Raw genomic sequence first — 14,096 nt, forward strand, 5'->3', positions numbered from 1 at the left:
GCCACAGCAAAGAAGGCCCCGTTCTCATGTTGCCGCCCTCCGAACCTCTCAAGGAGGGGGCACACGAAGGAGGGCCTCAAAAGATGATCTCAGGGTCCGGGTAGGTTCATATGGAAAGAGGCAGCCTTTGAGGTATTGCGGTCCTGAGCCGTTTAAGGCTTTATCGGTCAAAACCAGTACTTTTGAATGGGCCTTTTAACTCTGTTTGTGGGAGGAGAGGTTATTGCTTTGTGTTCTTGTCCTTGTTTTTATGGGGCATTTTGTGCTTTTATCTTGTATTTTTACGTTGCGATCCGCCCTGAGCTCTACAGATGAAGCGTGGTATGCAAATTTAGTAAATAATAATAATATTGTTCAGGGTGTTTGGGCAGCACCTTGAATTGTAGAGTTAGAAGGGACCCCAAGGGTCCTCTAGTCCAACCCCCTGCAATGCTGGAATCTCAACTAAAGGATCTGTGACAGGTGACCATCCAACCTTCCGAGGGAGTCCTAGGAGATGGGGGTGCAAATCTGCACTGGGCCATGAAACTGGCTGGGTGTGACCTTGGGCCAGCCACTCACTCTCGGCCCATCCTACTTCACAGGGGTGTTGCGGGGATTCAGTGAGGAGCAGGAGAGGCACAAATATAGAAAAGGATGTCATATGGAGGAGGGAGAAAGATTGTTTTCTGCTGCTCCAGAGAAGCGGGCACGGAGCAATGGATTCAAACTTCAAGAAAGAAGATTCCACCTAAACATTAGGAAGAACTTCCTGACAGTAAGAGCTGTTCGGCAGTGGAGTTTGCTACCAAGGAGTGTGGTGGAGTCTCCTTCTTTGGAGGTCTTTAAGCAGAGGCTTGACAGGCATATGCCAAGAATGCTTTGATGGTGTTTCCTGCTTGGCAGGGGGTTGGACTGGATGGCCCTTGTGGTCTTTTCCAACTCTAGGATTCTATGATTCTATGATTCACGTACCACCCCTGATAGGAATGCAAGAAAGGGGAGGTTTTTTGATGTTTGATGCTTTTCATATTTTGCTTGGAAGCTGCCCACGGAAACCCAGTCAGGTAGGCAGCATATAAATAAAATTGTTGTTGTGAAATAAATACTGTATTTCAAAGTAATGGTGTTGTCACAGGTGTAATGAAAAAAACAAAACCATTCATTCATTCATTTGTTTTACATGCCCTCCCAGGTGCCGGTGACCTTTGATGAGGTCTCTGTCTGCTTCTCGGAGGAAGAGTGGGGGAACTTGGACGGAGACCAGAGGGAGCTCTACAAAAACGTCATGAAAGGGAACTACGAGTCTCTGGTCTCGCTGGGTAAAGAGAACCCTAAAGCAATCAAGCCGGTTGTCGGGAGATTCAGGGCATTCCGAAAGAAATCCTTATTAACGCAGCACCTAGTTGTTAATAATAATAATAATAATAATAATAATAATAATAATAATAATAATAATATATTTGTACCTTACCCATCTGGCTGGGTCTCCCCAGCCACTCTGGGCAGCTTCCAACAAAGATTAAAAATACATTAAAATGTCACACATTAAAAACTTCCCTAAACAGGCCTGCCTTCAGATGTCTTCTAAATGTCAGGTAGCTGTTTTTCCTCTTTGACATCTGATGGGAGGGTGTTCCACAGGGCGGGAGCCACCACCGAGAAGGCCCTCTGCCTGGTTCACTGTAACTTTGCTTCTCGCAGTGAGGGAACCGCCAGAAGGCCCTCGGCACTGGACCTCAGTGTCCGGGCAGAATGATGGGGGTGGAGACGCTCCTTCAGGTCTACTGGGCCGAGGCCATTTAGGGCTTTAAAGGTCAGCACCAACACTTTGAATTGTGCTCGGAAACGTACTGGGAGCCAATGTAGGTCTTTCAGGACCAGTGTTATGTGGTCTCAGCGGCCGCTCCCAGTCACCAGTCTAGCTGCCGCATTCTGGATTAGTTGTAGTTTCCAAGTCACCTTCAAGGGTAGCCCCACGTAGAGCGCATTGCAGTAGTCCAAGCGGGAGAAAACCAGAGCATGCACCACCCTGGGGAGACAATGCACAGACAGGGAGGGTCTCATCTTGCGTACCAGGTGGAGCTGGCAGACAGCTGCCCTGGACACAAAATTGACCTGTGCCTCCATGGACAGCTGTGAGTCCAAAATGACTCCCAGGCTGCGCACCTGGTCCTTCAGGGACACAGTTACCCCATTCAGGACCAGGGAGTCCTCCACACCTGCCCGCCTCCTGTCCCCCACAAACAGTACTTCTGTCTTGTCAGGATTCAACCTCAATCCATTAGCTGCCATCCATCCTCCAGCCGCCTCCAGGCACTCACACAGGACCTTCACTGCCTTCACTGGTTCTGATTTAAAAGAGAGATAGAGCTGCGTTAAACTGTGGAACTCCCTGCCACAGGAGGCAGTGATGGCCACCAACTTGGGAGGGCTGTAGAAAAGGATTTGACAAATTCATGGAAGAGGCGCAGGCTATTGATTGTTCCTATCCATGATTGGCTATGCTATGCCTGCACGGCCGTAGGCAGCAATCCTTCTGAATATCAGTTGCTGGGAACCGCAGGAGGCGAGAGGCTCTTGTGTTCGAATCCTGCTTGCAGGTTCCCCACAGACTGTGGCAGCAGAGCAGTGCCATTACGGCTAGTAGTCAACACAAGCCCTTGCTAGGGTCATGGCAAGTCCTTTGGAGCCTCGCTTGGATGTTGCCAGGTTTTTGTCAGTAAACATGAGGGCTAGAAACTTTCTTCCCTTCCTCCTCAGATTACGCAATTGCCAAACCTGACCTGCTGACCCGGATTGAACATGGGCCGGAGCAGGCAGCTGAGGATGAAGAGGCTCCCAGGAGCATCGGCCCAGGTGGGTTAAGAGAGTTGGGAAGGGGGGGGGGGGAAATCATGGAACCAATAAATTAAACCCTTCTTGGTAAATTTACCTGGGGGTTCTGAAGCCTCCAACCTCAAGTATCTTCTTGAAGATAAGACAAATGATATTGCCCTGGCTGTGGCAAAATTTCTTTTGGAGGTAATAAGAATTAGAAACCAACATGCTCTGGATAAAATATAGTGACTGCCGTGCATTGTTTGTATTCCTGCTGCATCTTGCTTTCAAAATTGTTTTTTTGTGGGTCTTTGGACTGTAATAAAGAATGTGTGTGTATTCATTGATCCCAAACTGGCGAGCTGCCGGCTTCCTCTTTCCCAACTCAAATGGTGTCAAGAGGCAGCAATATGTGCCACACAAGTCTACATGCCTTTCCATAACGGCCCCCAGGCCTCTCTCTCTGGCCCCCAAGTCTCTCCCTTGGCCAGATTCCCTCCCAACCCTTCTGTCTTTCTGTCTGCCCAAAAGGTGTCCTTGAATTCTGACTCCACCCATTTTTGCCTCTGGCCCCGCCCACCGCTGCCATGCGACCCTGGAATAGTTGTCCAGAAGATTAAATTCCCTTTTTGGACAATTTGGAATGTTATATGTTAAATGGAATTGCGAGCAGGACTAAATCACAAGCAGCAGATGGAAAAGATAGTATACAGTCGTATCTCGGATCTTGAACGGCTTAGTTGCCGAACGTTTCAGCTCCCGAACGATAAAAAACCGGAAGTGAGTGTTCCGGTTTTCGATCTTTTGGGGGGAAGCCGAACGTCCGACAGGGCTTCCAATTGGCTGCAGCAGGAGCTTCCTGCAGCCAATCAGAAGCCGCACTTTTGGTTTCTGAACATTTTGGAAGTCGAACGCAGGTTAGAATGGTGGGAAGTTGACTTTTGAATTATGTATTAAATCTGGTACTAAATCTGATGCTAATTTGTTAAAAGAAATTTTGAAATTCAATAAAGATTCATTGGCATAGTTGACCAGAAGGAAATGCAGGCCATGAACTGACAAAGGTTCCCAACTCTTGCTGCATCTTATTAGCGTGAGTCTTAGCGGAGCATTTTGCTTTCCCTTGCTTGGAATTGAAGATTTTGATATAAAATAATCTGTCACCTTACTAGTGTGGTCTGCCGTTGACAGAAGATTTATCCTGGGATAAAGTTCATTGTCATCTGAGGCCCTCCTTCATGTGATCGCTCAAACGAGAGGTCCGGGGAGTGGCAACACGAGAACGGGGCCTTTTCAGTGGTAGCTCCCCGTTTGTGAAATGCTCTCCCAGGGAGTCTCACCTGGCGCCATCATTACATATCTTTAGGCTGCAGGCGAAAACATTCCATTTTCATCAGGTCATTGGCTTTTAATTATCTGTTGTCTTTTTGTGTGTGTGTATGGGATGTTTAATCTGTTTTTAAGCAGGATTGTAGTTTATATTCTTTTTTAAAAAAATTTGTTTGAAATGTAAGTTGCTTTGAGCAAAAAAAACGACTAATGGGGATGGGAAATCAATTAATGCCCTTTTCCTTCTTGGCGCGCAGAATTCCCTGCACCCACAAATGACACCGTCTCTCTTGTCCAGCGGGAAATTGTCCCTTCGGTGGTGGGCGAGTGGGATTCGGGAGAAAGGGGGGCGCCCCCGGACGAAAGCCCAGGTGAGTTCCGAATGGGATCCAGACCCACCTTTTCCCCTCTCGGCAGAATGTCCCTGTGGCTGATCCCACCTCCTGTGCAGGCTCAGGGCATCAGCCGGCTAGAGACAGCAGTAGCACATAGATGCTAATAAAAATATGAACCACAGCAATATAAGAACTGGACAAAAAAAAACATTGATCAAGGAGCGCAGGAAACCACTTTGATTAAATTGCATAAATTTGGGATTGATTGGAATTATTTTGATATTAATGGGAATCTGTACAGTTGGCAAAACTGTGGTAATATTGAGTAAATATTGGAAAATTAATTAAACATTTTTTTTAAGAGACAGCAGCTGCAAAGTGCATTCAGCTGTTAGAATTGGACCGGGGTACTCTGGCCAGGAAGTACACACACACACACACACACACACACACACAATTTTCAACTTAACAATTTAACAGCATTTGCACCAATTATGAATTCATATAACGACTTCCCTTCCCCCCCCATCTATGGTTAATTTCATTTTTTCATTTTTTTCCCTGCTGCATATTCTGATTCCTCCTCATTCTTTTTAGGCCATTTTCTACTCTACTTTTTCCGTTTCTGCTCCGATTATTTTAACCCTGCTAACGTTTTAAGCTGTTTACAATAGTTTTTCAGATATTCCACCTGTTTTCCCTATTCCTTCTTAAAGGTTTTTTTCTTCCTGGTCTCTGGGCATAAATCACCCGAGGCGCCATGAATAAATTTATCTCGTCTTTTGGTACTTATACACTGATTATTCCTAGTGAAAAGGCTTCTGGGTTTTTTTTGTTTTTTGTTTAAAGATAATTTTTATTAAATTTCCAATTTAACAACATCAAACAAAAACAACAAATAACAACTACAACAACAAACACAAAACATAATTTTTTGCATTTTATCTTCTGTTCTGTTTTATCTTCTGTTTTAGTTCGTTTTGCTCTGCCGAGCTTTGACTTCCTCCCATCATTCGGTTTTCTTTCCCGCTCCGATCTCGCAGTTTCTTTTAGTCCTACTATTTAAAGCCAATTCATAGGATTTATTTCAGTCCACAAATTTACTCCACTCCTTTTGGAACTTTGCCTCTCCCTGGTTCCGGATCCCACAGGTCAACTTCGCTAACTCAGCCTAGTCAATCATCTTCGTCTGCCACTCCTCAATAGTCGGTAACTCCTGTATTTTCCATTTTTGGGGCTAATAAAGTCCTAGCCGCGGTTGTAGCATACATAAATAATTTTTTATCTCCTTTTGCAGTCTCCTCTCCTATTAATCCCAATAGAAAGGCTTCAGGTTTTTTTGGGAAAGGTATACTTAAAGATCTTTTTCAGTTCATTATATATCATTTCCCAAAATATTTTTACTTTTTCGCATGTCCACCACATATGATAAAATTCACCATCTTTATCCTTACATTTCCAGCATGATTTACTGCTCATTCTATACATCTTAGCTAGTTTTTCTGGGGGTTTTTAATGAAAGATTTTTTCAATGAAAGATTTTTTCAACATTTATTTCTCATTTCATTAGTCTTTCGCTAATTTACACGTCTACCACATATGGTAGGTAGAATGTACTCTCTTTTTCCTTCCATTTCCAACAGGAATCTGTCTCTGATATATACAATTTTGCTAGTTTACTAGGCGTCAGATACCACCTCTGTATCATTTTCATACAATTTTCTTTCAGTGGATAACATGATGTAAATTTTAAATCTTTTTTCCACAATCTCTCCTGTGCACACATTTCAATATTATGTCCAGTGTATCATTGCCGATTTTACCAGCTCGTCTTTAGTCCCGGCATCCTGTTCTCTCTGTGGCCAAACAGATCCCTCTACTGGGAAACTTGCAAGCAGGATTCGAACACAAGAGCCCTCTCCAGTAAGAGGTGACATGGTGGATCCTTATGAAATTATACGTGGCATGGAGAAAATGGATAGAGCATAGAATCATAAAATTGTAGAGTTGGAAGGCACACCAAGGGTCATCTAGTCCAACCCCCTGCAATGCAGAAATCTCAGCCAAAGCATCCATGACAGGTGGTCATCCAAGTTCTGCTTAAAATCTCAAAGGAAGGAGAGCCCACCCCCATCCCAAGGGAGACTGTTCCACTGTCAAACAGCTCTTACTGTCAGGAAGTCTATCCTGATGTTTAGTCAAAATCTCCTTTCTTGAAACTTGAAGCCATGGGTTCGAGTCCTACCCTCCAGAGCAGGAGAAAACACGTTTGCTCCCTCTTCTGTGCAACAGCCCTTGATATTCCCATCTCTCATAAGACTAGATCTCCTGGACATTCAATGAAGCCGGCTGTTGGAAGAATTGTGGCAGATAAAAAGTGCATTGTTAAACTGTGGAACTCCCTCCCGCAGGATGCAGCAAGGACCACCAACTTGGATGGCTTTAAGAGAGGGCTGGACAGATTCACGGAGGAGGAAAATGCTATCAATGGCTACTAGCCGGGATCACTTTGTCCAAGTTGCTGGAAACCGCAGGACGAGACAGGGCTCTTGTGTTCGAATCCTGCTTGCATCTGGTTGGCCACTGCGAGAAAAGAATGTTGGACTAGGTGGAAAATTATTTTATTTTCCCAAACTCGTTCCAGCTCTGATCTGGTTTCCCTCTCCCTACAGATCCCACCCTCTTCGCTCAGGCGCCTGCCAGGCCAGAGATGAGGCCTGGGGACCTGGGGCAGTACAGCACATTGCCAGAGGCCTTGGACCAGGCTGTTTTCCACTTCCCCGAGGAAGGCCTGGCGTGCGTGGACGGGCAGACGTCCGGCGGCGGCCTGGAGGAGCCCGCCGTGTGCGGGAGCGACATTGCGGACTTCACCACCATCATCGTCCCCGAGGGGGCCCTCCCCGGCGAGGCCCCGTACGTCTGTGCCGACTGCGGGAAGAGCTTCCTGTACGAGGAGCAGCGCGCCCTGCACCAGCGGACCCACCCCCGAGCCTCCCCCGAACCCGGAGGAAGCCCCGCCTCGAGCCTGCAGCCGGGGGGCGAGGCGTACCCCTGCCCCGAGTGCGGGCGCTGCTTCCCTCACCAGGCGAGTCTCAGCAAGCACCGGCTGTGGCACTCGGGCGAGCGGCCTCACACTTGCTCCGAGTGCAAGAAAAGCTTCCGCCTGAAGATCAACCTCCGCCTGCACCAGCGGACCCACGCGGCGGCCGCGGGGGGCCTGGAGGGGAAGGGGGGCTCCTACATCTGCGGCGAGTGCGGGCGCAGCTTCAACCACCACTCCAACTTCCTGCGCCACCAGATGATCCACACGGGCGAGCGGCCGTACGCCTGCGGCGAGTGCGGGAAAACCTTCATCCGGAAGGAGCACCTCGCCACGCACGGGCGCCTGCACACTGGCGAGAGGCCCTACCAGTGCCCACTGTGCCAGAAGAGCTTCACTCGCAAGCAGCACCTTGTCGGGCACCAAAGGCTCCACGAAGGCGGAGATCCCTGGCTGGAGGGCCATTCGGGGCAGAGGCCTCTCCGGAGCCAGTGGGGCAGGGTGAAGATGCGGGCGGAGGCTGGCAGTGCCCCCCACCTCAGGCAGGAGCGGTTCCCCCCTTAAACACCCTCTTTGGGCACTGCCGGGGCGCTTGGTGCTAGGACTAAGAAGCATCGGTGGGACGTGGGCTGAGGAAGCAGTTGTGGCCATGGACAACTTGGACTGTACCGCTGGGGTCGCCAGAGCTGGAGACGGAAAACAAAGCCTGCGGCTTGGAGAGGTTCCTGTTACCGGTTTTGTTTCTTCAAAGGGGGGGGGAGAGAGATTTCTCCCGACTTTCTCGACGTTGGCCAAGGCCGAGAAAACGAAACTGGTCCTCCTTGTTTCATTTGCTAAGTCTTGATGGTAAAGTGTTGTTTCCCAACCCGCTTGACAGCCGTCTCAGTGTCTTGCTTCAAACGAGTTCCTTAGAGGGGTGGTGCCTTTTGTGGGACTCGGTTCTGAATCCTTGATCTTTCTCCCAACTCTGCAGCTGCAAAGGGGGCTGGGGAAAGCTCCCTTAACAACGAACCCCCAAATCTGGGAGCCCCTCTAAACTTGTGCCAAAGTTTTGCCGTCGTTTCGCAGCAAAAACCCGTATTTTTCAGTGCCCCATAAATGTAGCGGATCGTAGTTAACGAAGCTGCTGGGGAGGTTTGTTTCGTTGTTGGAGGTAATGCCCCACTTTTAATTTAATTTTTAAATTCATAATGACTAGCAACTTGAGACAAACGTAACACAGGTCGTTGCTCAGCGGTAGAGCTTCTGGCTTTTGTTGCGGAAGGTCCCTGGTTGAGTCTTCGGTGGCATCGCCTGGCTTATTTACAAATGAATCCTTCGATTGCTGCTGCAATGCCCTTAAGTGTTATTTGAGCTATTCCTGTCCTGGCAGAAGCAGAATAAATTCTACAAACGGCGATACAACAAAATGATAAGTCTGCTGTCACACTGCAGTTCCCCTAGTCACCAATAGGTGGCAGCACCAACCACTGCAGCATAGCAGAATGGCAGCTAGGGAAGTGAGTTGTGGGGCAGCCCAGGCGACCTGCTTAAAGGAGGGTGGGATCCACTTCAGAGAGCAATGGGGCAAGACTGCGAAGGGAGCAGGATAGGAGGGGAGGTTTGGGCGAGCAGGGTGGGGGTGGGGGAGGGGGTGGATAAAGTGTGGGGGAACGGGGGTTGGCAAAGGGATTGGTGGGGTTGGCGAGCAGGTGGCAGCAGCACCTAGTAGCACATGGCTATTTGACTGACTTAACACATGTGCTTTTGTCTGCATAATTTAGCTGCCTTGCAGCGGGTTGGACTAGATAGCCCTCGGAGCGTCCCTTCCAACTCTGCAATGGTGAACTCGGCTCTCCTTGATGCAGAATCTGGCTCCTTTCGCCCCAGTTAGACCTTGGGCTCTCTCCTTAACGCCCTGCAGAATCTGGGACTCTTGTCACCCTGTTTGTTGTGGGCGGCTGAGCTCATCTCAGAATAAACAGCTCTTTTGTGAGAACTGCCTTCCTCCCCGGAACTTTCCGGCTGACTCAATGACATCCTTGTTCAATAAGAGGAGACTCAGTGGGGGGACGCCGCAGCCTCAAGTGCCACCCACAAGCCCTTCTGGCGCCGGCAAGGGCAGGGAGATGCCTCTCTCTGGAGACCGCCCACCCCCCTTGCTAGCGTTTCATGAGCTGATCAGGGAGGGGCCCCCCCACTTCTTAAGTGATTTCCCTTTTTTTTAAAAAAATAATACTTTATTGAACATATATTAAATTAAACAATTGTACTATTATTGCATCACAATTGCAAAATAAAATAATTATAATACCGTTGACTTCCCGTCACCATCCGCTGTGTGTCTACTTTAGGTTTCCAATGTACAGACCTTACTCATCATATTCTTATTTTTCTCTCTTGTACATATTATATCTAATCATACCCATTTATCTAGATCTTATTACAGACCAATCATCATTCCATGACTGCCATGAAGAATTCCATCGTTGCTATCGCTTTCTTGTAAATAGTTCCTAAATTTTTCCCATTTTTCAGTAAATAGTTGTTTTGAGGTTCCCCTTAAATTTTCCGTTAGATGAGCCATTTCCAAAAATTGTAGGAGCTTTACTTGCCACTCTCCTATTGAGGGGGTTTTATCCCCTTTTCAGTTGGCTATCAACAATCGAGCTGCCACTGTAGCATATAGAAAGATCTCTCTTGGTAGATCTTTCCCCACAATTCCAAGGAGAAATGCCTCCGGTTTTTTTACAAAAGTAATTTTAAAAATCTTTTTCATTTCCTCGTATATTTTGTTCCAAAATTCTTTTATCTTACGACATCCCCACCACATATGAATCAAATCTCCTCTTGCCTCCCCACACCTCCAACATACATCTGCAATATTTTGGTACATTTTAGATAACTTGGAAGGCGTTAGGTGCCACCGGTACATCATTTTATACATGTTTTCCTTGATTGTATATGACATCGTAAATTTCATATTACATTTCCACAGGGCCTCCCATTCCTCCATCATTATTGTATGACTAGAATAGAATAGACTTTGGTCATGCTTCTTAAGTGATTTCCAAACCTATTTGGCCCTCCGCCCCCTTGGTTCCACCAGCTCATCCCCAGTGCCCCCTACCCTATAGGTATCATTATTCAGAATAGCTGTTTGAATGACCCTCTCAGGGAAAATAATAACCCAACGAAATGCAAAACTCTGCACTGCTTCAAAATAAGATAAGAAAGAAAGATAAATACTTTATTGTCGTCGTACATAGTACAACGAAATTTAGTGCCATCCCATAAAACAAAACAAAAACGCAATTACAGCCCGTCCCCCCCGAATCACAACTCCCCAAGATCATATTATTTAGTTACAGCATTTAAGATGGTTATAGCTCTTGGATAGAAAGTGTTTTTTAATCTATTCGTTTTTTTATTTAATTGTTCTGTATCTCTTGCCCAAAGGCAACGGTGCAAAAAGACTATATCCAGGATGAGATGAATCCTGTAAAATATTATTTGCTTTTTTAAGGCAACGGGAACTGTATAGTTCTTCCAGAGATGGGAGAGGATGACCGATAATCTTTTGGGCTGTGGTTATGACCTTCTGGAGCACTTTCCATTAATCTCACAAATGGATGACTTCAGTCCAGTGGTATCAGCTACCCAAAGTCTGATTCACCCCTCAAAGTCTGATTCACCCCTCATCACAGAATTGGAAGGGGTCCACAAGGGTCATCTAGTCCAACCCCCTGCAATGCAGGAATCTCAACTAAAGCATCCATGACAGGTAGGTCATCCAACCTCTGCTGAAAAGCCTCCAAGGAAGGAGAGCCCACCACCTCCCGAGGGAGCCCGTTCCGCAGTTGAACAGCTACTGTCATAAATTTCTTCCTGATGTTTAGTTGGAATCTCCTTTCTTGTAACTTGAAGCCATGGGTTCGAGTCCTACCCTCCAGAGCAGGAGATGACAAGCATGCTCCCTCTTTCATGGGACATCCTTTGAGATATTGGAAGATGGCTCTCGTCTCTCCTCTCAGTCTCCTTTTTTCCAGGCTAAACATACCCAGCTCCGTCAAGCGTTCCTCAAAAGGCTTAGTTTCCAGACCCTTGATCATCTTCATCTCCCTCCTCTGCACACCTTCCAGTTTGTCAACATCCTTCTTAAAATGTGGTGCCCAGAACTGGACACAGTATTCCAGGTGTGTCCTGACCAAGGCAGAATAGTCCCTTGATCTGGACATTATACTTCTGTTGATGCAGCCTAGAATAGCATTTGCCTTTTTTGCTGCTGCATCACATTGTGGACTCAGAAAACAGGCAGTAAAAAGTGGCTCAGTTTCAGTGGTTTAAGTTCCTAAACCATTGGCAAAGGAACACAATAATATGCCTCTAGAGCCAGAGGCAACCAGAGGTCCCAGGCTTTATTCAAGGGGGTTGCAGCTTGTGGCTTATCCAACTTTTGTGTCCTGTAAGTTAGAGGCCTCCTGTCTATATTTTATGTTATCTTATAGTTATATTGTTAATATTATTACAATAATATAAGAAATGATATTACGATTTACTGTTAATATATAAACTACGTATTTATAAATGATATTATCATTATATGCTTGCCTGTATAAGCATTATATGATTACCTTTTTCTGTGAAAGGAACACAAGGAGGCTTACAGATAGAATAGGAACTGCTAAAAGCATAGGGGGGAAATCGTTGAAAAACAACTAGACATTAATAGAATTTAAACTATATATATTTATGAATATAAACGATATATCAAGAACATACATATAGTTACAATAAAAACAGCATGGCACCAGCCCTTACGTTAAAGGCAGTTAAATTACACACACATCATATTATATATTATATCTAGGAAAGACATAGAAAAGTTATTAAACACTCATAGAATTAAAACACTATCTATTGTTTATACACACTACACACACACACACACACAAACAAACAAACACACCCCAATAAAAACATTGCAGTGCCTGCTTTTTCCTTAAAACAGTCTGTTCCTAAAAGCCTGTTGGAATAAGGTCTTCACCTGCTGTCAGAAGGACATGTAGGGAGGCAGCCTGGTTTCTTGTGGCAGGGAGTTCCAAAGTTGTCTTGGAGAAGCCACTGAAGGGCCTTCCCCAGAGATCTCAGATCTTGGGTAGATTTGTAGGAGAGTTCTTTCAGATAAGCTGTATAGGGCTTTATAATTGGGATTCCCGCATTGCAGGGGGTTGGACTAGATGACCCTCGGGATACCTACACATTCTATGCTTCTAGGAACAATAACAGCGACGTGTTGCCCCTCCACCCTGTAGGGGTCGCTGCGCGTAAAAGACTCCCCCCCCCCGCCATCCCTTGCGCAATCCGTCGACTCTGGTCACGCGGAATTTCGCTCAGCACCAAGAGGATGGATGAAGGACTCCGCGGGAGTAGAAGTTACACTTCCGGCTTTCAATTGACCGTGAGTGTATGTGTTGTTGTTTAGTCGTTTAGTCGTGTCCGACTCTTCGTGACCCCATGGACCATAGCACGCCAGGCACTCCTGTCTTGCACTGCCTCCCGCAGTTTGGTCAAACTCATGTTCGTAGCTTCGAGAACACTGTCCAGCCATCTCGTCCTCTGTCGTCCCCTTCTCCTAGTGCCCTCAATCTTTCCCAACATCAGGGTCTTTTCCAGGGAGTCTTCTCTTCTCATGAGGTGGCCAAAGTATTGGAGCCTCAGCTTCACGATCTGTCCTTCTGTGGTGGGGGCTAAACGAAGTAAATCAAGACTTAAGAGGGGGGCAGCCATAAATGGAGTGGGGGCGGAGGCGAGCATATTGAGTCCCATATCTTTGTCCCTTTTCTTCGGAGAACAGAACCTGGAGCCAGGATAGCATGGGGTAAACAAAATAAAGAGGTATAATTAATTAATTATAATTATTATTATTAAATTTGAATATCACCCTTCATCCGTAGCTCTCGGAGCGTTTCGCAACATAAGGGGGAGGCGCCTTCAGGGAGCCTGGAACACACACGTTGCAGCGCACTTAATGATAAAAATAAATAAACGGAGCAACAATTTCCGCAAGGCTGCAGCTCTGTAGCTTCCTTTATTTATTACATTTGTATGCCACTTTTTCTTCCAAGGTGCTGAACATGGATCACGTGGTTCTCCTGCTCCTCCCCTTTTTTAATCATCGCACCAACCCTGGGAGGTGGGCCCGGCTGAAAGGCAGGGAGCTGAGTGGGGAATTCGAACCCACATCTCACCACTGTGCCACACTGGCATGCATGCATGCAACCCCTCCAAGCAAGGCGGGGGACGCCCCCTCCTCCCCCAAACTTGTAGTAGTCTCCAGAGGTACGGTAGTGCAATGGTCAGCGTCGGACTAGCGCCTGGGAGAGATCCGGGTTCGAATCCCCCCCGCACTAGGCTCACTGGGTGCGTGGCCTTGCGGGGGGTGGGGAGGGGAGCTGTCTCACTGGCTTCTCTCAGCCTTAACCTACATCACAGGGTTGTTGTTAGTGAGGGTAAAATGAAAAAGCGGAGGAGGAGAAGAGGACCACCCCCCCACGCCACCTTTTAAGCTCCTCGGAGTAATAAGGGTGGGATATGAATGCAGTAAGGGACCC

General features: G+C 46.9%; 1 protein-coding gene across 1 annotated transcript in view; it reads left to right on the top strand.

Moving 5' to 3' along the window:
* Positions 1 to 9,081, top strand: part of LOC118091727 (zinc finger protein 777) — a 31,444-nt gene extending 22,363 nt beyond the window's left edge. Inside the window, exons 11-14 of the mRNA XM_035128985.2 lie at positions 1,175 to 1,301; positions 2,743 to 2,838; positions 4,386 to 4,499; positions 7,136 to 9,081. Coding sequence (XP_034984876.2) covers positions 1,175 to 1,301; positions 2,743 to 2,838; positions 4,386 to 4,499; positions 7,136 to 8,067 — 1,269 coding nt within the window. The 3' untranslated portion in view covers positions 8,068 to 9,081. The remainder of the gene's footprint in view (positions 1 to 1,174; positions 1,302 to 2,742; positions 2,839 to 4,385; positions 4,500 to 7,135) is intronic.
* The last annotated feature ends 5,015 nt before the right edge of the window (positions 9,082 to 14,096 follow it).

The sequence above is a fragment of the Zootoca vivipara genome, chromosome 12 (assembly GCF_963506605.1).
Source record: "Zootoca vivipara chromosome 12, rZooViv1.1, whole genome shotgun sequence".
NCBI classification, from domain to species: Eukaryota; Metazoa; Chordata; class Lepidosauria; order Squamata; family Lacertidae; genus Zootoca; species Zootoca vivipara.